This window comes from Musca vetustissima, unplaced genomic scaffold (assembly GCF_032173495.1).
Source record: "Musca vetustissima isolate MV318-11 ecotype Yass unplaced genomic scaffold, APGP_CSIRO_Mvet_v1 utg33717, whole genome shotgun sequence".
Taxonomy (NCBI): Eukaryota; Metazoa; Arthropoda; class Insecta; order Diptera; family Muscidae; genus Musca; species Musca vetustissima.
This window is the reverse complement of record NW_026877448.1, coordinates 63,767-91,171: the sequence shown is the minus strand read 5'-3', so window position 1 is coordinate 91,171 and position 27,405 is coordinate 63,767. Positions and strand designations below refer to the sequence as shown.

General features: G+C 33.2%; 1 protein-coding gene across 1 annotated transcript in view; it reads right to left on the bottom strand.

Annotated features, from left to right (window-relative positions):
* The window catches only part of LOC133322033 (F-actin-uncapping protein LRRC16A), an 85,602-nt gene that overhangs the window by 5,977 nt on the left and 52,220 nt on the right, over positions 1-27,405 (bottom strand). Inside the window, exons 3-15 of the mRNA XM_061531101.1 lie at positions 25,808-25,858; positions 25,375-25,503; positions 25,210-25,293; positions 13,459-13,685; positions 13,222-13,383; positions 13,052-13,149; positions 12,652-12,693; positions 10,871-11,058; positions 10,713-10,790; positions 10,471-10,652; positions 9,081-9,232; positions 8,758-9,009; positions 7,955-8,696 (exon numbers count right to left, since the gene is read on the bottom strand). Of these exons, the coding sequence (XP_061387085.1) occupies positions 7,955-8,696; positions 8,758-9,009; positions 9,081-9,232; positions 10,471-10,652; positions 10,713-10,790; positions 10,871-11,058; positions 12,652-12,693; positions 13,052-13,149; positions 13,222-13,383; positions 13,459-13,685; positions 25,210-25,293; positions 25,375-25,503; positions 25,808-25,858 (2,387 nt within the window). The remainder of the gene's footprint in view (positions 1-7,954; positions 8,697-8,757; positions 9,010-9,080; positions 9,233-10,470; positions 10,653-10,712; positions 10,791-10,870; positions 11,059-12,651; positions 12,694-13,051; positions 13,150-13,221; positions 13,384-13,458; positions 13,686-25,209; positions 25,294-25,374; positions 25,504-25,807; positions 25,859-27,405) is intronic.

Genomic DNA, 27,405 nt, shown 5'->3' with positions numbered 1-27,405 from the left:
AAAAAAAGAACTACATTAACTACTTCAAACACGTGAAAGCGGGGTCAGCATGGAGGACAATTTTTTTTCCCTCTACCCTCAAAGAATCAAAGTTTGGATTGAACCAAATATATTTCAGTGAGGAGTTTTTCAGTTCAGTTTTCGTCGGCAGAACCGATCGTTACAGTAATAAATCATATTTCGAGGAAGATTTCTACTCTGATATTGCGGTATGTAACAATAACAGCAAACTTGGTTCAAAATACGCCAGGTAACTGTGAGATACTTAATATTAATCTGTTAATATATATGTCAAAATATACACTGGTGGCCAAAACTAAAGCAACTGAAATTGCAAACTGATCTTTAACATTTTTGAAAAAAAGTTATAATGAACGTTTTTTCAGATAAAAATAGGTAATACAGTAAATAAAAAATATGAACGAAAAATTTATTTGGAAATAAAAAAATATTTTATGGAAAATTAAATTGAGCCAATTTTTTCTTGGCCAGAACTACGGCAGCACACCTACGAGACATTGAATCAATAAAATGCTCAATTTGATCCTTGGATCATGAACCTGTGGGAAGAGGCTATGTCTGTCTGTTTGTGAAACTCTTTTGATTTTGTTATCTATGATACTCCATAGATTTTTCTATAGGGTAAAGATCTGATGATTGTGTTGGCCATTATAAAACCCTGATTTTTGATTCCCAAAACCAATCGTTGACATGTTTTGGTGTATGTTTGGAGGTTATTATCAAGCTGAAATTTCCAAACAAGCGGTATATTTTTTCAACGAAGGGAGCGTTTTCCAACACATTTGTATAAACGATCCGATCCATTAATTCATAAATCTCGTAAATATATCGAACTACATAAAAAGAAAAACAATCCAAAACAATACCATTACAATACCTCCGTGCTTCGCCGTACCTTGCAATACTGTGGCATGAGCCTTTCATTTTTCGACTTTCTCACCGCAATTTTTTCATGTCCGAATCTTTAATATTTAACTTTATGCATACGAGAGCATAATTTTCTACACTCAATCGAATTCCAATTAATATGGGACTTTGCTAAAGGCAATCTGGTTTTCCGATTCGTTTCAGAAATGAAAGAACTTTTTTGATAGTTTTCGGGCATGCAGGCCTGCTGCCATAGCTCGTCCACGCTCTGTTCTTGAGGTTATATCCAACGATAACCGTCTGATGTCTTTTTTTGCAGCCGTCCTCCTATCTAAACAGTTGCATAAAATCCACATATAAAACGAGAAATCACTAACTTATTAATGGAATATTTCTCCGAAATCATATTTTTTATGTGAATAAAGTACCCGATTAAAAACTGAAAAACAACACTATATCTTTATTTTTGAAAAAGTTTTGCGGCATTTATTAACATTGCAATTTCCGTTGCTTTAGTTTTGGCCACTAGTGTATATACCTTTAATAGTTGCATGCTAAGAAGTTTTTTACAATCGGAAAATTCGAAGTTAAAGAGGACATACACTTAAGCCAGTCAAGGTCTATTGGGCGCCCTAGAAAGGAAAACGATAGAAGAAGCATATCCCTATAACTCTATGAATTCTGTGATATTTGTGAAATTCGTCAGTCTATTCTATTCCCTCCCCATTATGGCATTTAGGTTGTGAATAGTATACTTTCCTAGCAACTGATTTCCAAATTTACCAATAGCATAAATGCGTACTAAATATAAGCATAAATACATTTTTTTGCCTGTAGGCAACATTGGACCACAAAGGGTTAAAAATCTACGGGAATCGGGTAATTAAAGTGGACTGAATTGCTTGAGATTCTTCAATGGTGCTATTAAGATCGTGACGGATTGCATGCCCAAATTTTTAATTTCATATATAGGTCTCCAATATATAACAGAGTTGATTAAAATCTAGAAAACATAATTTCTTTGCTAAGACTATTTTTAAGTACTAAACAAGTGAGTATTTTCGTGAATATGCTTATTTTTTTAATATACACAGCTATTAGCTATTAATATTTGGGATCTTGTTAAGCAGGATCCTCATTGGTTCATTAACAAATAGATGCATTGCAAATAAGTCCTTTCTGATTCAAAATAAAAAAATAAAATGTTTTCAACTGCCAGACAATAAATGCATAGTTTTCCCTTAAAAAAATAATCCAGCCTAATGTACACATACATCTATATAAAACTAATCTATAGCGCCAAGTCAATGTCAATATCAAAGCTATGATTTTTTTTGTTGCTGTCGCATTCACATTGTAATGCAAAATACAAAAAAAAGAAGAGAAAAAATCAGCTGAATTGCAGAATATCATTGTTGGTGTATTTCGAAATTTGGATACGAATGAAATGAATGCTGCTGAGTTTAGACGTTGCATTGGTATTCTTTTTTGATTTTTGGCTTGATGTTTTATATCTTACTTGTTGTTCTTTAGCAATTTGGCTTCTTCATCGTGTTCTTGTGGTGGCGGCAAATCTTTGGAACGTTGCTGATCTTGTATTTTAACAATTTGTATCGGCGACGTCGTTGTCGTCTGCTGCATATGAGTATCAATAAGATGTTCATTTAATCCATCATCATAGACATGATTTGATTTTTTCGATTTTAAAATTACGAAATCATCATCACATTCTGGTGCAATTTCATAGGACGAAGCGGCGGGGGCACGGAAACAACAACAAAATGCATCACTGACACGGCCCATTTTCTAAGGTGTTTTGTTTAAATAACAAATTTTTATTTGTTTTGATTTGTATTTTTTATTATTTTTTTCATATATAAAATTGTATTTAAACACTTAATTGCCGCGCCATTAAAGGTTCGCCAATATGACATGCAATTTAATTAATTGTGCATCAGAAGAAGAATATATGTATATATTTTTTTAAAACAACATCGTAACGAACCGCGCCATACGGAAAAATGCCGCACCGTACCGTATATGTGCGTTTTCTTTCGATTCTCAAAATATGCACAGCCACACTCCGCACGCTAGTGACAATTAAGGCAGCCACTCTGTCAGCAAGCAAATCGAAATTGGTTTTAGTATTTTGTGTGCGAGTCCACTGCGCCACCAGCCAGTCAGTGTGTTTTGTTTTGGGTTTTCTTTTTCATTTTATTTTGTTTGTATTTGTTTTCATTAAATGCACAATTTTTTTAAGCTAAGTAAGATTTTACAGTGCGTTGCAAAAGTTGGATGACCAATCCCATTAAATTATTGAAATTATAATCCCAAAATGGCCAAAATACAATAAAACAAGAATGGAAAGGAAGGACAAAAGTCAGACTGAGCAGACTATATGACGTTGACGTTGGGTCTTACAGAATATCGGAAATATTTAGGAGTTCTATTTATTGTTTCCTTTTGCATATTACATACAACGGTACAAAGACATGATATCTAGTACCACACAACAATCGTAAAACCCCTGTAGATACGTTCTATAAATTGAAAATGTTCCTTTCTTCCTGACAATTTTCAAAAAATTTAATTTAACACAGAAAGTCATCTACAAGTCAATCAGTCGGTCGTAATTACAAATCGTTGTCTTTTTTATGACGATACGCTACGAGGGAATGACGATACGCTACTGCATCAAAGGAGGAGCTGCACGGGATAAAAACATGAATATGATCCATACTTATGAGATCTCTCAAGTGTTTTCAATACATAGTTTTTTCAAAGGCCTTCTAGACTTACAAGACCTTCAAAAGGTATTCTACACAATTTGAAGTCTTCCTAAATGTGTTCTACACCTAGAAGAAAGTTAAAAAATCTTCAAAATATAGAAGATACTTCTGAACCCCTTAATACATTGTATTCGGTAGATAAAATACCTTTCAAAAGTACTCCGTAGGCACAATGCTTTTCTGAAGTATTCGGCATAGAGGACCTTTCAAACTTTTATACCCAGAATACCTTTCCCAGGGATCTCTACTACACCTGTACTCTCAAATGTACTGTATTTTTGTTAAGATTGTTTCTAGTTACCCACCGCTCGCTCGCTCTCTCCCATTCTCCAAATTTCATTGCAATACAATGGAAATAAAAGACAAAGTTTCATTTGTTGTTGTTGGTATTTGGTACTAGTGTTTTTGCCATTAATCTTATCAATTAGAGTCTTTTCAACTTGAATGCCATTTCAGATACCCACTACACACTCATACACAACACCATGGAGAGAGATACGCTCATACACAACACACACGCATGTTTGTTCATATGGATTTAATAGAATTGTATAGTCCCCGCCGTTGTTGGTCGTCTTAAACAAAATAGAGAAATGCGCGAAATTGGCCAACAAATATTAACAATAGGGTAGAATCAAAACAAAAATATAGAAACAATACAAACACAAAACAAATCTTAGTGAAAACACCAACACCAAAAATAAGTTTGACAACATTATTTTTTTGGGATTATTTGCCATTGATGATTCAATAAATTTCTATGCGATTGCTTATTGGGTTTTGTCATTGGACTTTATCTGGTCGAAAGTAAAGGGGCGAAGTAAAGGGAAAATAGTTTTGTAGAAGTTGACGGTGACAATTGATAAATACCCTACACTATTAACTGATATTTAGAAGGAAAGATAATTATTTTTTAACTTTTAAAAAATAACAGCATTGATGCAAAATTCATTATGAAATAAATAATATTTTGTGGATAAGGGAATTGTCTCAATTTTTGCTTGTACAAAACTAAAGCAACTCTGCAGTACAAACAGATGAGCTCGATAATGTTAGTTATTTTTAATTACTATTTTTTGGTTGCTACACCTATTTCGATTCTTATAGATGGATATTATTACAAAATATAGAAATGAGGCAAAAAATATTTATTTTATCTGAAAAGAATCGGAAATCCAGATTGACTTTCCAAAAAGCTCATACTTATTTGAATCGGACTCAGTGTAGAAATATTAAGCTTTCGGATAAATCAAAGCTAAGTATTAAAGACTCAGACATGAAAAAATGAGCGTGAGAGAGTCCAAAAATGAAAGGCTCATGCCACAGTATTGCAAGCAGTTTTTTTATTTGGAGTTCGATATATTTATGAGATTTACGAAGTAATGGATCGGATGTCAAAGATTGTTTGCGGGAGTCAAAAATCAGGGACTTTATAATGACCAACACTATCATCAGATCTTAACCCTAAAGAAAAATCTTTGAAGTATCATAGAAAGAAAAATTAAAAGAGTTTCACAAACAAACAGACATAGCCTCTTCCCAAAGTTTCAAGATGTAAGGAATAATATACCCAAGGCTCAAATTGGACATTTTATTTATTCAATGCTCGTAGATGTGATGCCGTAATGAAAAATAATGGTTATGCTCTCGATTACTAGCAACATTTGCTTATTTATAAGAAATTTGGTACAGCCTAATCATTTAGGTCTAGAATGATGTCTGCCAACTTTCGAGAAATAGCTCCCATATATATATTTAACGGTCCATATATTAGATATAGCTCCCATATATAGTTTCGTCCGATTTCATGTAAATGGTGCACCAAAGCCCCTATATATCCTTCGATTTGCACGAAATTTGGCACAACATACTTAATTGAGCCTAGAATGATGTCTGCCTAGTTTCATGAAAATCGGTCCTGATTTAGATATATCTCCCATATATAGTTTCGTCCGATTTCATGTAAATGGTGCCCAAAGTCCTTATATATCTTTCGATTTGCACGATATTTGGTACAGCCTAATCATTTATGTGTAGAATGATGTCTGCCAAGTTTCGTGAAAATCGTTGCAGATTTAGACAGATATAGCCCTTTTTATTATAGATTGATTTTAAGTAATTGACGCACCATATATATTTTCGCCCGATTTCAAGTAAATTGGGCATCAAACCCCTCATGTTAGTCAGATTGACATCAAAGTTTGCACATCGTACAAAATTAAGCATAAAACTATATAGTTGCGTTTTCTAGAAGTACAGACATAGCCCAACGGATGACCTATTTATATTTGTTTGAAGTCGATTTACATACTTTATGGATAGATCTACGTAGATTCACATTTAGATAAATATCACATATTTTATTTCATCCAATTTCATGCTAATAGTCCTGTTTAATATACCCATAGTGGTGAAGGGTATCATATAGTCGGCCCCGTCCGACTTTACTACTTTCTTTACGGGTTTAATGAATAAATTACTTATTCATTTCTGAAAAAAATTCACTATAAAGTTATATTACATAAAAAAGTTACAAAAAATATTCCAAACCAATCCAGGCTTGATGAAAATACTTTTTGTATACAGGGTGTGGGCTATTTGTATGGTGTAATACTTTACAAAAAGTTGTTGGTGTTCTCTTTAAAGGACGATGCGACTTTATAATTTTAAATAAAATAAAATAATGTCAGCAGCATGTAGTGTATCACATATGTAGTTTTGAGCCAACACTACACTACATTTTGTAAATAAAAAACAACAATCTATAGCAGAATCTTGAAATATGATTCATTGCTATCTTTTGGCATCACGGTGTGAATTGAACAATTAGATGAAACCGCAAAAGCAATTCAAAACCAAAAACAAATGTTTTATTTGGTTTTGTTTTAATTGTTCTTGATAAAAACAAGATTTGCAACAACAACAATGGGAATGAGAGTTAAAGAAAATGTACAGAGAGTGATGAGAGTCATAAGAACAGAGACAACAAATATTTGATTTCGAAATTATCTAAGTAGTGTATATCATTGAAATTATCTGTTACAAAGTTCGATCGGAGAGATAAATACGTATATATATCAGGGTCATTACAGTTGAGATTGATAGAAGTTAACATGCTTTTGTCGTTGAACATGTTGATACAGTACATTATATCTATATAAACAGCGACATGTGGGGTTTTTGGCTTTCCAAAAAATAGTTTACATAGATATTTTAAATCCTTTCTTTCTATATAGGTATGTGACAAATTGAATGCCGACCAATATAGATTAACATACAAAACCAAAAACAGTGTCTCGTTCACATCTCTAAGATGTTGAACTCAGTCCTTGACGAGCCATCTTCTTCAGAAAGCAATAACTGGTTATGACGTGAAAGCAAAAGCTCAATGAGGCCCTTATGAAAGCGCCCCAGTAGTCAAGATTAAGTGGCAGTTATTGCTTTCTGACGAGCCATCTCCTTCAGAAAGCAATAACTGGTTATGACGTGAAAGCCAAAGCTCAAGGAGGCCCTTATGAAAGCGCCCCAGTAGTCAAGATTAAGTGGCATGGTGTTCCTGGAAAGTGATTGAGCAGTAAATAAATTATATTGCCTGTAGAACTGATCTTGAAATTAGAAACATAAGACGCGGGTTAGTTTGCCTTCAAGGAAATCATATTGCGCACGTGCAAGTTTGCTTTTCGATACTTCTTAAGTCTCCGATCGGGTTTTCAAAATATCTATAACATAGAGAATGAACCAAATATACTCACCGATTAGCCTGTTAAATTATCAATAAGCTCCTACAACATGAGAAAGATCACCTACCCTTATGCTCTGATAAAGAGGCCATCATGAAGACTTGAGCTTGAAATATGGACGATCTCAGAATGAGAAATATCATCTAATTTTCTCTGATTCATTACTACCCCAGAGTACGTTATTCCAAATATGTATATACACACCGAAGCATTTGTATCCAAGTGAAGTGGCGGCGGACTTGCTCTAGAGGTCTTGCATCCGTTAATCATTTTAATTAAATATTGAATAAATATTAAATATTATTAATGTTCCCAATTACAAATTTCAAACAAATGAATTTAAAAAAAATTGTCCTATTTTTTGAGCTCCGAAAACAACCTTTTCATAGGCCATACAAAAATGTCATTTAATTTGACATATTTTCATACTTTCAAATTGAATATAATGGAAATATTGGTAAAGTTATCCTCGTGGTGGACGGACATGCCACAATTTACATATTAATTTAATATTACCTAAAAGTAATCTCCACTTACCTAACTTTATTCATTATTTCACTGCCGGCATTATTTAAAAGACATTGCTGTAGAAAACCTTCCGGTATGACTAAACGTTCACTGAGAACTTTACGCAAATCTTGAATCACAGTTTGATTACCCAATGTTTTGGGACATTGTTCAACACCTGTGCGTATCATTGTCTCCAATGTTTCTTCCAAATAGTTTTGTATGGTATAGCTTAGATCACTGGCAACACGAGTTAGTTTCACCTCGACGGGATGTGTTTCACAACGTACAGCTTCCTGTAGTTTTGGCATTAATTGTTTACAATTTTCCGCATCTTCGATGAGACGTTGCACGGCCGACGATGATGTCGAATCATTGCTACTTTTGGCAATCGATATTGTATCTTGTGTTTCGGCCACCAATTTATCAACTAATTGATGTGTGGAAGAGAGTAAAAAGCCGTGCTGCAAACGGAATCCTTGACCGTTGGTACGTTTCAAACCGCTACCGTTTCGTTGCAGCAGTTCTTGCATTTTACGCATGATGGCATCCGTTTTTTCGGGATGATTTTTTAAATGTGGCGCAATATCGAATACTGGAAATGGTATGCAACGCATGCTGTAATTATTTTCCAAGGCATAGACAATATCAGCATAACCCTGTAGGGTTATGTTGTTCTTATCCAAATATATGGTGCGTAATTTATTGTTGATTTGTAAAGCTTTGGCCAGCAAGCGGGCACCAACATCGCCCATATAATTTCCCGATATATCTGCGGAAGAAGAATACAAATTATTATTTATTTTGCTACACATCATTTTTTAATGACTTACCCAATTTTTGTAAACTTTGATTACTGCCCAAAGCATTTATAAAATCATGGATATCCACTTTCAATTTGTTTTCCGATAAAGTCAATTCAGCCAATGGAAAATCATCTTTTTGTATTAAATTGACCAGAGCTTCCATTACCGTAGGAATATGTTTCAATTTCATGCCAGTTAAACTACGGCACATATTTAATGTGCGTATCGAAGGATTCTTAGAAATAGAAGTTAAAACAGGAGCTAATTCGACATCCAAATCTGTGCGAAAGAAGATATGCAATTAATTAAATTAAATTGTAGTTGTGGTACTATGCTTCGATTGTACTTACTATTGTCACTTATATTTAAAGATTGTAGAACACGAACACCATGTATGCATGATTCTAAAACATGTGCACCCTGGGCACCCAATGTATTACCACTTAAATCTAAATACAGCCCAGCTGTTGACTCGTTGCATGCCAAGCCGAGTAGTAAATTTCTGTAAAATATAAAACAAATACAAATTATATATTAATAATTATGGTATTAATAATGAATTTAGTGGGGCTGAACACCAGTAAGAATAATTTTTTTGAAGAAATTAATCTTCTATTTGATACATATTCTTACAGATTTTTTCTTTTTCTGAAGGAGCTATTCCAATGACTTTATATTTTAATAACCTATAGGCGCTTGCTAATGGTCTTGGGTTGAATTAGAACATTTTGAAGACTCGTTTTCCAAACTGCCAATTGGTTTGAAAGATAGTGCTGAAGTGCTTCCATGGTAAAGAACGCGCTATCCCTTTGTTCGATAAGTAAGCAGGAATCGAAAGAGCAAAATTGATCAAAATAGTTAATTCGAGACTATATAGCTTTGCACTCTAGTGGATTTATAGTCCATAAACTAATTCTACATTACAAATAAAGATATATCAATAATCAGTGAGCGTAGCAGTATCGTGGGACCGGGTCGACCATATAATACCCTACACAACTAAAGTGCCTGGGCAATATTTCGCGATATTTGCGTCTTCTTGAACGTTTAGAAGTCATCTGCTCCTCTTTATTATCCTAGCATATTTTCCAAATCATGTTTTCCCGGTGTGAACATTTTTGCCATAAGATTTAAATTTTGAAATTTTTACACAATAATCTTGGTTTGTAGGTTCTAATTAGTTGGCCAGATTTCCTTCTAAGTGGCAAATGTTTAATGTTCGACCTCTACATCGACTAAATAAAGTTCTGTCTTATTCATTCCCTAAATATCATCTGATCACCACTGAAAACTGAAAGGTTTTGCACTTGATCATAACTGAATTTTATGAAAAATGTCTGCCTTCCATCGTCCGAGTACATACAACAATATAATTGATATAAATTAAAAGTCAACCACTCCTGTTGGATATACTCTTAATTTCTCCGGTCTATGTCCTTTAGGAGTAAATATATACAGAATTTCGTAACGTGTGGTCTGTACTGTGTTTAAAAATTATAATGGACTGACGGACGGACACACATAACTAGATCGACCCAGTTTGTTGATGTCTGACGATGGGTATCCTAAAAATCTATGACAATATTTCTTGGAGACACAAGGGATATACAAATTAGGGAGATGGCGAAAAAAGTTGCCTTCTATAAATATTTATAGGTTATGAAACTAAATACTTCTTCAAACGTGGACAAAATACATTCATACGAATTATTATTGTATAATGTTAAGGATTATACTTACTTCAATGCTTCCATGGGCAATTTACAACCGGCAATATTTAAATGCTTTAAACTTAAAGTACTGGTGAAGAATTGCTTAAACGATGGTGGTATCTCTTTGCCTTTCTTTGTGCTAAACGAATTATGGGAGACATTGAGATGAGCTAAATGCGTTGCACAACCACGTAAGAGGGCACCAAATAACTGGAATTTAAAAAAATCGATATTTAAAATTTTTTACAAGAACAAATGATGAATACTTACATTCTCTAATGTTATATCAGTCGAAGAGAGATCTAAATATTCTAAAACATTTGGTTGTGCTAAAAAATTGTGTAAATTCTGGAATTGAATACAAAAAAACATAAGTCATACAAATTTAATTACTAAATTTTTTCAAAATTTGTAAATTGTTAACTTACAGTTATATCATCTTTAAGATTGTTACCACTTAAATCTAAATGTGTTAACGAATTTGAAATGCTTTGATTGAGCGACAGTGAATGTGACATTTGATTAACACCCTTGGATGTAAGGCCACAATGTGCCAAAGCCAATTTGCACAGACCTTTGGAGACTTTAGCAATGGGTCCCGCCAAATGTATTGCACCTGTAAATTTAAAAAAGCAATTTCCTGATTAGTTTAACGAGAATTAAAGTGGGTGATACTAATAATAATATGAGGAACCAAGATGTTAAAAATAACGTTTAAATATAAACATAATGGACTAAACATTGCAAAATTTTTAAGAATAAGAAAAAATGGTTTGTGGTGATATGAAAAGTAAAAAATACAATTTTCATTAAAATGGAGGTGTTTGTTTTTGGGTGGGTACTGAGGTATGCATAAAAGTGTGTGTTTGTTTATATAGTTGAAAAGGAAAAATAGTAGGTTGATATAAAGTTATAACATAGACCGAAGTGCGTATCGATTTCTTATAGGTTTAATCGAAAGTATGTATTGCGATATTGGACATATTTCATTAAAAATATCGAAAATCGGTATTAAATGTTTTTGTGGGGTTATATACCAATACCAATACACTAAAAACTTCAATTGTTTTCATCTTTATACAAAATTTAAATATCAGGAATAAGACTACCATATTATTATTTGAAGGAAGGTAAGTAAAGTACCAAAGTCGGACGTGGTCGATGTATATAATACCCTATACCACTTTTGTTTCAATACAAGAGTTGCTCCTAAAAATGTGCAAAATTTCCTGCCGATAAAACTGGACCAAAATGTATGGACACTATATCGAAATTTGAATCGATTTCCAAAAACCATCACATTCGGTACGTAGGGGTTTTGGTACATCTTTGCGTGGCAAATAGCATCTCAATTGAATAAAAAATTCGTAATTCGACTTCAAATTAGATTTTAAGTATATTCTGGAAGGTAGCTAAGAGTCTATTACTGTATCACAGTGTGATTTTAACACTTGATTTCTTAAAAGCTTGTCCACTGTTTCAATGACTATGTAACCTAGTCATGCTGGCTTGCTTGGAAGACTCAACTAGATAATGTCAAATGTATAGGAATACGTTATAAACTGTTTGGATGTGAAGTATTAAGCAATTTTCATATTTTCACAAAACCCCAGAAGTCATGGAGGAGACTATGTATTTCAAATATTGGCTTAACCAACTTCAAAATATTTAACATCTAACGCATATTTCGATGTGGAAGCATTTTATGTTCCAGTGGCATTGTAGTACCACTTGAAGTCAAAGTTCAGCAAAAAGAATTTATCCTTGAGATTATTAAATTGATGTCAGAGGATGCTTTAAAAAGTATACGATTGTTTGTGTATAGATTTTCATTAGAGTTCTTCAATGTGAAAAGTTTCAATAAAATCAAAATCATTGTAGAAATAAATGAATTTCATGGAATAATTATTATTCTTGTTGTTTTTGTTTTTTGTTGTTGTATGCATGAAGTACAAAAGCGCAACAAATAAAAGCAAAACACAAATACAACTTGGAATTTCAAATGATTTTTTTTTAGAATGAAATAACAAACAAACATTGTACACTGAAAATGGTCGATTGAATGATTGATTGGTTGATATACTAAATGAATGAATGAATGAACGATTTCCAATTTGATTTTCCTTTTTGTGTTCTGTTAAAGAAAGAATTTCAAACTCAAACGCACACACACACAGAGTAACACTTGTTTAATTGTTGTTAATCAAACCTTGAACAATTTTTCCAAGTAGGGCACATAATGAGCTTGCACCTACAATTGAATTTGAAATTGATACATATACGGAAAAAAAGAAAAAGGGAACAAAACGGAAAAAATAAGTGGTATACGGGGGTTAAATTTTATAGAAATTGGATTAGAAATGGATTTAGCATAACTAATAATAAAACACAAAAATTTTTGTTAAAAAGGGCAAGAAGAGTGATATGCACATATAAATATATATTATTAATACGATTGGGACACAATTTGGACATTTATTTACACTTTGCTGATAAGTCGTTTTTTTACTTCTTTTAAAGGAAATTAATATTTTAAAGGTTAGTTAGTGGTTATTATTGATTAGCAATGGATTTGGTGGCTGTAATGATTGCATTTTTTCTGTTTTTACCTTTATCCTCAATTAAATTATGACTCAAATCGATGGTACGTATTGCAGGATTATTGTTTGTAATCACAGATACAGCCAATTTATGCAGAAAATCGGATCTACAAAAAAGAAATTGGGGGTAAATTAATATTTAATCTCAATAAGCAAAATATATATTAAAAGTTACTCACCTTAAACCTAGGGCTTCTAAATGCAACTCTTCGAGCCACATTGAACGCTTGAGCACATGTAATATACGCTCCAAAGTTTCATTGGATAGGCGCATATGTGAAGCTTTTAAGCCACGAAAAAATGTATTGTATTCCAATGCCGATACAATGGCCATTAAGTCTCTGTGACAAAAATAAAATAAAAGAAATTTATATAGAAAATAATTAAAAAAAATTAAGTAAAATATATAGACTTACTTTGGTTCTAAATGGTCAAAATCACGTAAATTTAAAATTCGTGTATCGTGTGACAAATATATGGTATCAATGTCCCAGGCAACTTCTTCTCGATATGGCACTCCATGAAAATCGCACATGCAGGCATATTGAGTACTGAAACCACCGCATGGCCCAATATTACGCGGATCTGATGGTCGATATTCTTCGGAAAAGATGCCTTCTCTTTCGGGTGGTTGTATATCAATCTGTAAGGAGAAAAAATATCAAAATTGTAAGAAATTTATTTTTAATTTAAAAATTGTCTCTTCTGATAAAAAACTCCCAACAACAAAAATGTTTTATACAATTTCTTCTGATTATTTTCTGTAATTAAAATGTTTTGCTATTTTGAGGACTTTAGCTGCTACTCCACACAAATTACCCTTGTTTTATGAGAGTTATATCGGGTATGCTTAGCTTTTTTGGATGAAATAAGATGCACCCCTTACAATGTTAAAAAGTTTTTGATTACTTCTGTATGTTGTTGGTGTTTTTTTTTTGCCATGTACAAGTGACCGACCACAAAGTGTCTAAGCAACTTGAGAAGTTAGTGACCTATGAAACTCTTGTTTGACTTTGGCTAACAGAAGACGTTAAAAAGTTTTGCTAAACAGCCAGAGATTTTTTTTTGGTAAGCAAGAGATAGATGAAAATGGCATCATAGCAAACAGGAAACCAAAATGATTCAAATCAAAATGAAAATAATGGAGGGGATACGATTGTGTTGAAATGTAAGCCAATAAAAATGAAGCCGAATTTGCTGCACCCTCCACTACTGGGAAACAAACAATTTTTAGGTTTTATTATACTGTATAAATCGAAACGTTATGTAACTTCTACTTCGGTAGTAAACTAGAAAAAGGTTCTACTGCAAATCAGCAACAAAAATTGACCAAAAAGTGTAACTGGAACCCTAGATTATATACAGTGTGTCACAGTCAAAAGTATCCACTTGGTTTTTATACCCTTCACTGTGGTACAGGGTATCATGTCTTTGTGCATATGTTTGTAACTGGCAAAAGGAAACGAGATAGACACATGGTTGTTTTTAAGAATATTCATATAATATCTTTCTGAGTCGATCTGTCTATCCATGTTAAATTGTAAACAAAGTACAGGTCGCATTAGTGATTCGAATTGCATTAAATTTGGCACAGCTCGTTTATTTGGCCTAAGAACGAAATCTATGGAAATAGGGGAAAGTCGGTTCAGATTTAGATATAGCTCTCATATATATTCTCGTCCGATTTAATGTAAATGGTGCAACATAGTCCCTGTATATGTTTCGATTTGCACGAAATTTGTCATAGCGTATTGAATTGAGTCTGGAAAGATGTTTCGTAAAAATCGGTGCAGATTTAGACATAATTTCCATATACATTTTTGTGGGATTTAATTTAAATGGTATACCGAAGCCCCTGCATATCTTTCGATTGGGACACATTTGGCATAGCGTACTGACTAAGGTCTAGAATCATATGTGTTAAGTTTCGCGAAAATCGGTTCAGATATAGACATAGCTCCTGCCATATATATTTTCGTCCGATTTAATGTAAATGGTGTACAAAAGTCCATGTATATCTTTCGATTTGCACGAAATTTGGCATAGTGTATTGAATTAAGTCTAGAAGCATGTGTGTCAAATTTCGTGTAAATCGGTTCAGATTCCCATATATATTTTTGCCCGATTTAATGTAAATGGTGCACCAAAATCCGTATATATCGATTTGTACTAAATTTGGCATAGGGTACTGAATTAAGTCTAGATTGATTTATGTTAAGTTTCTTGAAAATCGGTTAAGATTTAGATATAGATCCCATATATATTTTCACTCGATTTAATGTAAATGGCGCACCAAAACCCCTATATATCTTCCGATTTGCACGAAATTAGGCATAGAGTATTGAATTAAGTATAGAATCATTGTGTTAAGTTTAGTGAATATCGGTTCAGATTTAGATATAGCTCCAATATATATTTTCTTCCGATTTTATGTAGTTTGTGCATTAAAGGTCCAAAGTTTGCTCGATTGACAAACACTTTTGTGCAATGTACTGTTTCGGTAAAATAGGTTTAGATTTAGATATATATCCCACATATACTTTTTCTTCCGATTTAATGTAAATGTTTTACCGAAGTCCCTATATAAAAGATTGGGGAAATATACATCCATTATTTTTATATGAACTATAGGACTTTATTTAACATGTTTGGAATGTCCATTTTGTGCCAAATATGCACCGTTTTGTTGTATGATTTGTTGCCATTTGAAAGGTAACTTCATAATGCCTGCTCTCTATTTGCAAAAAACTATAGTTGTCGATTTTCACAATCCTCCCTAAATACCAATTTTTTACCATTAAAGAAATTTTGCAATACAAGGAAATTATGATAATCGCTTGGTGCCAAGTCTGGAATGTATGGCGAATGCATTAGAACTTCCCAACCATGCTCCCAAAGTTTCTGACGAGTCACTGTAGATGTGTGTGGCCTACCGTTGTCCTGGTGGAACACGACACCTGTCCTGTTGGCCAATTCTGGTCAATAACTATCTTCAAACGGCCCAGTTGTTGACAGTAGAGATCAGAATTTAGAGTTTGGCTATATGGAAGCAACTCATAATAAATAATCCGCTTCCAGTCCCACCAAATGCATAGCAGAACCTTCATGGTCGTTAGACCGTTTGAGGTGTTTCACTGCTCTCTGACCTCGACCGTTTTCGCACAGGGTTGTCATTTCCATTTCTCATCTCCAGTCACCGCCGTTTAAGAAATGGGTCTATCCCACTTCGTTTGGCTAAGGCTTAGCAAATGGAAATTCGATCCATGCTATTTTTTCCGTTAATTGGTGTGGCACACATCGAGCTTTTTTTGAATCCAGCTTGGTGTAAATGGTTTAAAACAGTTTTATGGTCGATATTTAGCTCCTGGGCGATGTTACGACTGCTATCAGTCCAGTCAACTTCGATCATTTCTCCGACTTTATTTTACTCACAACTGAATGCATCAAACAAAAAACAGCAAAATATTTTTTTTACTACGAAATGTCACCTTTCCAACGAGCATAAATCTGAAATAAATTGATCGATACTTTACGAGAAATCTATCAGTACAGCCATCTGCAGAAGAAAAAATGGATTTGTTTTTTCCCCAACCATATATTTTATTCGGGATTTCGATCGCGGATGATGTGCTTCATGAGTTATAAAACATGGAGTAATTATTCGTGCAGGATTTTGAGCAATTATTCCACTAAAGGGATTGAGATCCCTTTGGCAGAGTTCAAGTAGATCCCAAACATGCCAATGTACGCAGGAACTATCTTTTTATTCTTCTTGCGTTTATACTGATATCTGAAACCCGAAAAAGGTTGATTGAAATCTGCTCGATCATCATGTGTTACATATGGGCAGATCATTGGTTCATCAGTCAGTTGTCAAAGAACTATCTGTGGCTATGAAAGACTACTCCAAAGCTCTCGAATGTTTAAATACTCACTGAAATAATATAAATCTCCAATCAATATTACTCGAAGCAACCAGTGCTGTGGCTGTATGCAAGACTTTTACAATTCCTGCAGTGACAAGGACAATCTGCCACTGAGATTCATTCTCACCAATGCAATGTAAATTTTGATACAAATTTTGCGATTTCAATCACCCCCAAGTTTTCTGTCTAATATGACGTGTGCCGATTTGTTTTTAAATCATATTTACATATATCTCCCATATATAATTTTTTTTTTTTTTGAAATATTCATAGAATTATTAATATTTTATTCCATTTTTGTATACCTGTGACGTTGCCGTTGAAGAGGATATATGGTTGATCTCGGTCTCTGTTTCAAAATACCAATCCTTGACTTTATAAATATATTCTATTATATTTTGCATTATTTTCTGTTTTAAAACACCAGTAAAATCAATAGAACAAAAACACATTACAGGTCGACCGAGAAACTGAACTGAATAATTCAACACCAGAATAATGTATGCGATTTTCACGAAACTCAGCACACATTATTCCAGCATCAATTCAGAACGCTGTGCCAAATTTCGTGCAAATCGAAAGATATATAGGGACTTTGGCACAATTTACATGAAATCGGACGAAACTATATATGGGAGCTATATCTAAATCTGGACCGATTTTCACGAAATTTGGCAGACATCACTCTAGCCCCAATTCAGTACGTTCTACCGAATTTCGTGCAAATCGAAAGATATATAGGGACTTTTGTACACCATTTACATTAAATCGGACGAAAATATATATGGGAGCTATATCTAAATCTGAACCGATTTTTCCCAATTTCAGTAGGGTTCGTCCTTGGGCCAAACAAATGAGCTGTGCCAAATTTCATCCAATTCGGATCATAAATGCGACCTGTACTTTGCTCACAAAAATACATGGACAGACAGACGGACGGACGGACATGCTTAAATCGACTTAAAAAGTTATTCTATGCATATTCTCAAAAGGAACCATGGGTCTATCTCGTTTCCTTTTGCCTGTTACAAACATATGCACAAAGACATAATACCCTGTACCACAGTGTGGTGAAGGGTATAAAAATTCCTGAGCGGAATCTACGAAACAAAAATTGCACATAATTGGCTGTTACAGTATCAGAGCCATAAACACCATTCACAATTTTAGCCGCTTGACTTGCATTTTCGCCTTTGTCAAAGAAAAACTGTAAAATGTACCGAATTTTCTCTTTGTTCACTTCAATTTTTAACACCCTGTAACTCACAACTGAATGCACCAAACAAAAAACAGAAAAATATTTTTTTCTGCTAAATGTCACCCTTCCATCGAGCATAAATCTGAAAATGTTTGATCGATGATTTAAGGGAAATCTATCAGTACAGCCATCTTCTGAAAAAAATAAGGGATTTCTTTTTCCCCAACCTAATATAAGATATATTTTTCGATAATTATGATTTATTATAATTTTAAGTAAAATTGAAGGTACCTTTTCGTACTTTTTGCTTCTACCTGCGGCAATGTTTTCCAACCCTACTATCAATTTACCAATGGGAGAGAGAAAAACGCTCATGATTCGTGGCCATGATTTGTAATGTAAAGCCGGACTAATAAGTACGGATATTGATCCGTTACTTAGCAGTAATACAAAGCTTTGTTTTTTTCAATTAATTATTTCTTCAATTAATTTGAAGTCTTTTGTTGGTGCATGAGATCAGAAAACATCAAAATAATTAGGAATAATACTCATTGTATGGCCATTGACCCTCGAATTTAATTTCACGATTTTAGCTTCTTCAAGGAGCAATGCTATTCCATCATCCTACTGATGCCAAGTTGTGAGTCTGTATTTTACATTGTAGTATATAGCAACCTAATATATTATTTTGCATAAATTTCTGATATTAATGTGAGATTTGTTCAAGTATTTAACCAATGGCTTTAGTTACGAAATGACTGAATGTCACGCGATTCCAGCGGTTAGATTTCTCTTCAAGTCGCAGTTGAGAGAAAACACGGCTGTCATAAGCTAATGATTTAACAACAACAACAATGCAAATAATGTTGCAAAGAGTTTGTTCACACTTTCAATGGAAATAAATTGATATTTACATGGAATATGACGAGTTGTTATTGTTGCTGCTAATGCAATAGTTATTGTCATAACACACATTATGATTATAAATAATTCTGAAAAATTAATTCATATTAATTGTATTTAAAATGGGTAGAAATCCTATGTGAAAAATAAATTGATATCCTACAAACTTGTAAACTTATGAACGAAAAATGTATAATGGCATTATTGTGGATTTTCATTTAAATTTGACAAATTTTTATATTTAATAATAAAAACCTCTAATATTTAATACCTAATTGGAGTGATTACAACTGTAGAATAAATTAATATTTGTGATAAATACTCAATGAGTACACTGTGTAACAATTTTAAATTTTTTGATAATTATTTTTGATAAAATTACATTGGCAATATTACTGATATAAAAATGAGGAATATTTTTGTCTACATTTCATTCGTCTGATATTGCATTTACAAATATTGAAAATTTTGACCATTTGTGGGGGAGGTACCAGAAAGAGTGGACCAATGGGTCCCATCTTCCTACTTGGCTTGGTAAAGATAATAGGTTGTACAAAGTTTCATTAAAATCGGATAGACCGTTTGCATGTTATTATAAAAGTAATTTTTAGCATAATTTTGAAGGTCCAGAAGGAGTGGAGCGATATTCCCCATCTTTGAACTTAAACTATGTTTGGAAGTGCAAAGTTTGAATAAAATCGGTTGCTGTCTTCGAGAGTTATCGTGCGCACATGTGTAAATCGACTCCAAATTTTCTGAAACGGATTTGGTCCAAAGAAACATGGGGTCTAAAACCAATATTTTGATAAGGCAAAATTCAATAGTTGTTGTTATTTTAAATTACAGTATAAAAGAAAATAATATTTTTTAGAGGCTAATAGGGAAGTAGATTTTTTAAAGAATAGGGGTGTAGATTTTTTGAAGAACATTTTCTGGAGGCCAACAGAGGCGTAGATTTAAAAAAAATCTTTTTAGGGACAAATAGAGGCGTAGTTTATTAAAGAATATTTTTTAGGAACCAACAGAGGCGTAGATTTTTTAAAGAATATTTTTTTAGGGACTAACAGAGGCGTAGATTTTTTAAAGAATATTTTTTAGGGACCAATAGGGAGATAGAATTTTTAATAGATATATTCTAAAAACTAATAGTGTCGTAGATTTTTTAAAAAATGTTTTTAGTGACCAAATTTTCTATTTTGATCAAATTTCGCATTTTTTTCAAATAAATTGGACCAAAATTTCTATATTACCATGAGTTGGACATACAAAATATATAAATCGTTCGAAAATGGAATTACAAGCAAATGGAATTACAAGTTTAGAAGAATATGCTGTTAACCCATGTTTGGATTGTGTCTCAATCGGCGTAGAAAGATAATAATAAGATTGGATTATAACGGATATCCGGACCAAATCGGCTACTATCGCCGACAATTATGCTGCACAACGGACTGATATATGTAAATCGACTCCAAATTATCTGAAATGTATTTGGTCCAAAGATAGTTCTAAAAGCGATATTTCGATAAATTGTAGCTGTCACAACAATGTTTCATGAAGTGTAATATTGACTTAATTTTATTTTTTAGAATGCAAATAACATAGTAAATTCTGCAATGGCAATGTTCTTTAGTGATTAGCCAGACCAATAGATATAAATTCAAATACACAGAGAAAATTTCCAACAAATAAAGATGTATTTGCAATAATTTCTTATTGAACTACATTCATCGAAATACCAGATACAAAAATACATTTTTCAATCTTCTGACTTCGTTTCAGTGATTATTTCTAAATGTCTTGGGAAGAACAATTTCGTTTTTGATTGAAGAAAATTTGACTATGTTTTCGAAGTAAATTTTTATAAAAGGTATTTATCTTGTGTTTTAAAAATCTCAGCATCTCAAACAATGATATATATTTATCAAAGAATTTACTACTAGATGAGTTTTTTTTCATATGGTCTTCTAAGACCATCTATTTTCCTTTTGCTTTGCTTTACGTTTACGTAGATTTTTTGTCAAATTTTGTCCAGTGTAACATCGCCATTAAGTATTACACACGATTATCTCCAAGAATTACATACCATCGGAATCATTGAACAATGCCAATTACTTAGTCAATAGGCATGTAGTCAGATAGTCAGTCAATCGGTCAATTCGATTTGTGTACAATTTGAATCATCCATTGGTGGGTTGCTCTCTTTTTATTATTTTTGCAATCCGACATTATATTAAACTCTTCATCAATTAGCCTTTGGCTGTTGGTTCAACTTATTGTAATTGGGTTAAAGAACCGATTGACCGACAGACAGAGTTGAATATTTTAAATAAAGAATACTTACAACAATACGAGAATGCTTATAGAAGACAAAAAAACGGAAAAAACAACAAGAAGAATGGGAAGCAACAGCAGCAAAAATGTAATCTTTAACATGTGGCCTTTTTCGGGATCATTTATTAACAATTAATATGGGTCTTTATGTCAATGGGAAGTAAGAATGATAAATGTCTGTGAATGTAATCCTTTGTGTGAGAGGTGTGGCTTTTGGTGATAGTGGTGGTTAGAAAGAGAATATATATTAAATTTGAAGGATTTTGCAAGTATTTGTTATTTTCCTAGAAACAAATTTATTATATCGAAATAAAATTGAAAATATTTTACTATAAATGTAGGGTACATAAATATATTTTAGATTTTTTCCTAAAGTGGTTGTTGTATGTCAGTAAGATTTGTATAAGGATTTATTTATGTTATTTAACTATACTCTGCTGCCATGTTCGAGTATATGTTCTACCTATGCTGCCCTACAACACCTGCATTGATATTTCATTTGCGTGCGCTTGTTGTTCGGGGAGATACATAATGTGGCAATTTATCAATGGAAATTAATTAAGAATAGATAAAAGAGAACCTCTGACGTCAGAGGTTAATCGACGACTGGGACATACACACACACTGCAGAGACAGATAAAGCATTAATCACAATACATTTTGTTAAATATAATGCAAGATAGATAAATGATGACAAATACGTATGTTGCAAAGAGGCAGACTGATTTTAAAATGTGATTGATGCAATGTTATGATGAATTGCTGAGATTAAAATAATATAAATAATTTGGGACTTCAGTTAAAAATTTGAGAAGGATAATGGGTTCTAATGTTATATGCCCCACTATTTATATATTTAAATTTGTCAAAATGGTTGTAAAACATTGAAATATACGCCTCAAAATGTAGGGGTTCATAAGATTACATCAATATCTCATCTGATGAACTAAATCAGCTATTTATATAATAAAAAACCTAAAAATACAATTTTTTATTTTTTTTTCAATTGAACTAGTTTTTCGGAACATTGAAAATTTTAAAAATATAAATTAAAGTATTTCGATTTTTTAAAATGATTTTTAAATAAAATAATGTCAGGTTACGCCGCAAAATATTGGACATAGTCCCACCTTTAAGTATATCGATCGTCATATGTCGACTAGCTGAGTCGGTCTAAACATGTGTGTCCTTCCGCGTCTGTTCATTATATTTTGTAAACAAGATACATGCCACAGTTATGGATCAAGCGTCATGAAATTTTGTAAGATGTAAGTCCTTTCCTTCAAATGGACCAAAAACTCTATTTTGTCTGTTCTTTTTTCTGGACACTCTAGAGGCTACAATTATGTCTCGAACATCATGAAACTTTACAAAGAGAAAGGGGGTTGACCAAGAATTTCATGATAATTGGTCAGTATTTAGCAGGGCAAATGGCCCAGACTTTTGTGTGAAAAGTGGCAAAATGTGCATTCTAGGGCGTACATATCTATCCTGAAGAACATAGACCGGAGAAGTGTATATATAAGTATATCCAAGAGAAGTGGTTGACCTATAAATTGATACCAATTACATTGATGTATGAACTCAGATGAGGGAGTTATACGTAAATATTGAAATTTTACATGCAGTTCCCGTTATAGTCAAGGACAAAATCTATATTTTTTGGTGGTGATCGGATGATATTTAGGGGATAACATTGACTTTATTTTTTCTGTTTTTCTACAACAACAAATTTTTTTGTCAACTAATGGGAGGGACTATTTTGATAATATTCAGCCGGTCCCAGACATTTGTGTATTTGTATGATAAGGCAAAAATGTTCATTAAGAAAATATGCCAGGCTAAGAAATATGAGCTAATCGATCAAGAAATATTGCCCAGACTCGGAATATAGATCCGCAGAAAGTTAGAGTGGTAGTTGTAGAGTATCACTAGTTCGTGTCCGATATAGTTTTATGTATGGCTTTATCCACATTCTTTGGATGTACACAAATTTGTATTTTAGGAGTAAGGTTGGAGGGTAAATTATGACAGTCGATATCGAGATGTTTGTATGACGGTATTCGATATCGACTACATCTCGTAGAAGTATATGGTAAAAATATCGAGTGTTTGCCGTAAATTTAAAAGGTGTGGAAAACAGGAAAACCTAAAAATATTGCCAGCAAGAAGTGGAACAAAGCCGAGTATTTGCCCAAAATATAGGGTAAACATAATGGAACTGCCGAACCACTTGGCTTATGCTGCCATAATATGGCTAATGAGAGTATATACTCTTTTATACGCAAAAATGTGCCTCATCTAAATATTGGTTTTAGATCCCATGTTTTTTGTTAACAAATCCGTTTCAGAAAATTTAGAGTCGATTTACAAATGTCCGCCCATCTGTCTGGCAGGCCGGTTCGCGATAATTCTCGAAGGGAGTACCGACTTCTTACAAACTTTGCACATCATAGTATTTCTTCCAAATTTACTTCAAGTTCGAAGATGGGAATATCGGTCCACTCGTTCCTCCACAAATGGTCAAAATTTTCAATGTTTATAAATCCAACATCTGGCGAATGAAATGTTCGATTTGAACCAAACTTTGTACAACCGATTGTCTTTGCCAAGCCTAGATCAAGTCTGAAAATGATACCCATTGATTCATTCCTTCTGGTACCTCCCCCATAAATGATCAAAATGTTCTCTATTTACTAATCCAATATCAGGCGAATGGACTGTCTGATTTGAATCAAACTTTGTACAAAATATTATCAGTAACAAACCCAGAACAAGTTCGAAGTTGGATCCATTGGTCTACTCCTTCTGCTACGTACCCCATAAAGGATCAATTTTCAATGTATATAAATTCAATATTAGCCGAAAGCCATGTCCGATCTGATTCAAACTTGGCACTGCCCATTATCTATACCAAGCCTAGATCAAGTCCGAAGGTGGGACCCGTCGGCATTCACAAAGGGTCAATCAAAGGGTCCTCACAAAGGGTCAATATTTTATAAGCTCATTTGAAGTTAATTGAAACCCCCATTTGAACAACATTCTTATTGTTTCTGAAGGTAATATCAGACCTGAATTTATTGATTTAAAAATAATTTTTAGTGCCCAAAATAAGGATTATTAAGGAATATGTTTATGTTTCCATCAGATTTTTTAGTTTATTTTCAATTTTCCTTATACGAATTTTCTTTTTATATTTATATGATATTTATGCAAAACCATTATTATATCGCTTTGAATTTATTTTTGATGTTTTCTCGTCCTTTTTACAAAATTAAATATTTTAATAAAATAAAGTTACCACCATCCACATGCTGTGGCAAAGCTCTGGAGAGTTGTGATTGTTAGCAGCAACTTTGTATTTTCTTTGAGAGAAGATGTTTCATAAAAAATGCATAATGTGTGTGTATGAAGAACACACAAACACACACATACAAACATATATATATATATATACATTTATTTAATTTATATGTATGTTTGTATGTAACATCAACAATTACACACATGGGATAAAGGTTGACTTTCCTTGTAGTTATATAGAAAAGTTCTTTGTGCTAAACATATGTAACGAAAAATTGGGAGGGCAGTGGCGGTTGGTTGGGGTGTTAACATTTTATGAAGGTGTCCTTAATGTTGTTACTACTATAAAACTTGGTGTGCTGTTAATGGTGTTTTTTTTTTGCTTTTGTTATACTCCTGATTCTAGTTTTATTGTTTTCTTCCCTCAAACAGAGAATAGTTGTTTTTTTTCTGGTTAAAATGAGGATGTTTAAACTTTTTTTGTATATTTTAATTCAACTTACCTTCCTTATAATATACTTTAAAGGAACTGTTGGAAAAATGTGTTTTATGGCCGAGGCCAAATCGCTTAAGATAACATCTGCACTCTGCATGTTTGGAAAGAAAAACAAAAAACAATATTCCAAATTAATAACATTCAATATTAGAATATTTAAAATTCCACTTACCGTACTGAAATTGCCAGCATCGCCGGTTGTGGCAAAATTATACGGACGATCATTGGTAATAATTGAAAAATGTGTTGGCTTTTTACTTTCAACCGCTTGGATATCCAAATAATGGAAATGGCACTCAATCTATTGGAGGCAGCCGCCATCGGAATTGGGTCAGTTGGATGATGGAGGTGATTGCAAGCAAAGCGGCAGACGCCAACCAGCCACGACCATATAAATAAATGTGTAAGAAAATAAAAGAAGCATACAAAAATTGTTTGTGTTAATAAGATATTTATTATTATAAAATTTATGTTATTCGCCTTCCTCCTCCTGCACTTTGCCGGCGTTTTTATCCATTTAATGGGCTTTTGTGGAGAAAAAGACGAATAACAACAACAACAACAACGACTACTGCTAAGCAACAACCACTGAAGAACATAATTACCTTTGTGGGAACTTTTGCAATAAGCAAATAGATGCGCACTGGTGTAAAGACCTGAAAATGGAACAAAGAGATAAAAAAACATTTGTTAGTTAGTCCGCTCATAGCTTTTACTAGTCAAGGCAGTGAGTCTGTCAGTCAGTGACCACCACGGGGGAGTTCTAAATGAATTTTGTGTTTATCCGTTTGTTGCTTCCAAATATGAGTTCATTGTTCCATTGTGATGTCATTCACAATTGTAGACAAGTTTCAGTTAGACTCTTATTATCATTCATTCATAAAATTTTAAACGAATTGAATATGAAGGTAACCTAATTTTCGAAAGATTAAAAGAATTTTTATACTTTCTAGTTTATTAAGATTTTCTGCAAAGGCTAAACATAAATTAGAATGTTTAAACAATAAATCGTATCCATAATTCCTTTTAAAAACTATACTTCCTACTGCGACTGCGCTCATACAACACCATACCATTACAGAACCTCCTCCGTGCTTTACAGTCGGAATTGTGTGCTTAGGATCCCCGGCTTTATTCGCCCTGCGCCATACCTTACATGATCCATCCGACCCAAACAAGTTAAATTTGCGTTCATCAGCAAAAATAACAGATTTTCAAAGTGCAAAATCCTTTTTTTCGTGTTCCTGAACGAACTCAGATCGGATTATTCGTTTTTTTTTGGGGTTTATGCATGGATTTTTCTCTACGATTTCTCTGAGTCGATTTATGCATGTCCATCCGTCTGTCCATGTTAAATTCTAAACAAAGTATAGGTAGCATTTATGATCCGAATTGGATGAAATTTGGCACAGCCCTTTTTTTTGACTCAAGGATGTACCCTACTGAAATTGGGTTCAGATTTCGGTATAGCTCCGATATATATTTTCGTCCGATTTAATGTAAATCGTGTACCAAAGTCCCTATATATTTTTCGATTTGAACGAAATTTGGCATAGCGCACTGAATTGAGTATGGTATGATGTGTGTTAAGTTTCGTGAAAATCGGTTCCGAATTAGATATACCTCCCATATTTGGTATAGGGTACTGAATTAAATCTAGAATTATGTGTGTTATGTTTCGTGAAAATCGGTTCAGATTTAGATATAGCTGCCAAAGTCCATAAATATCTTTCGATTTGCACGAAATTTGGCATAGCGTCTAAATTAAGTCTGGAGATTCCATATATAATTTCGACCTATTCATGTTAATTGTACACTAAATACTCAAAGGGTGTCTGATTGAGATTAAATTTTGAACAGTGCAGCACACCGAACAGCGTGTGTTTGCTTTAAATCGTTTTACAAAATTTAGCATAGGTTGGAGAATGGTATGTGTAGTAGGGATTGATGTTAGTCGGTTTACATATAGATAAAGATCACATTTTTAAGTTCGTTCATTTTCATGTCAATGTTCCTTCGAAAAGGCGACTCTGTTAGAATACATATGTAGAATGTACCCAACGTGGTGAAGGGTATCATATAATCGGCTCAGCCCGACTTTACTACTTTCCTTACTGAGTTGATTTAAAAATGTCCCACAATAGTTGACCTCAAATAATTTGTAAACAATCATCAAATAGAGTGTTAATATCCCAAAACTCTA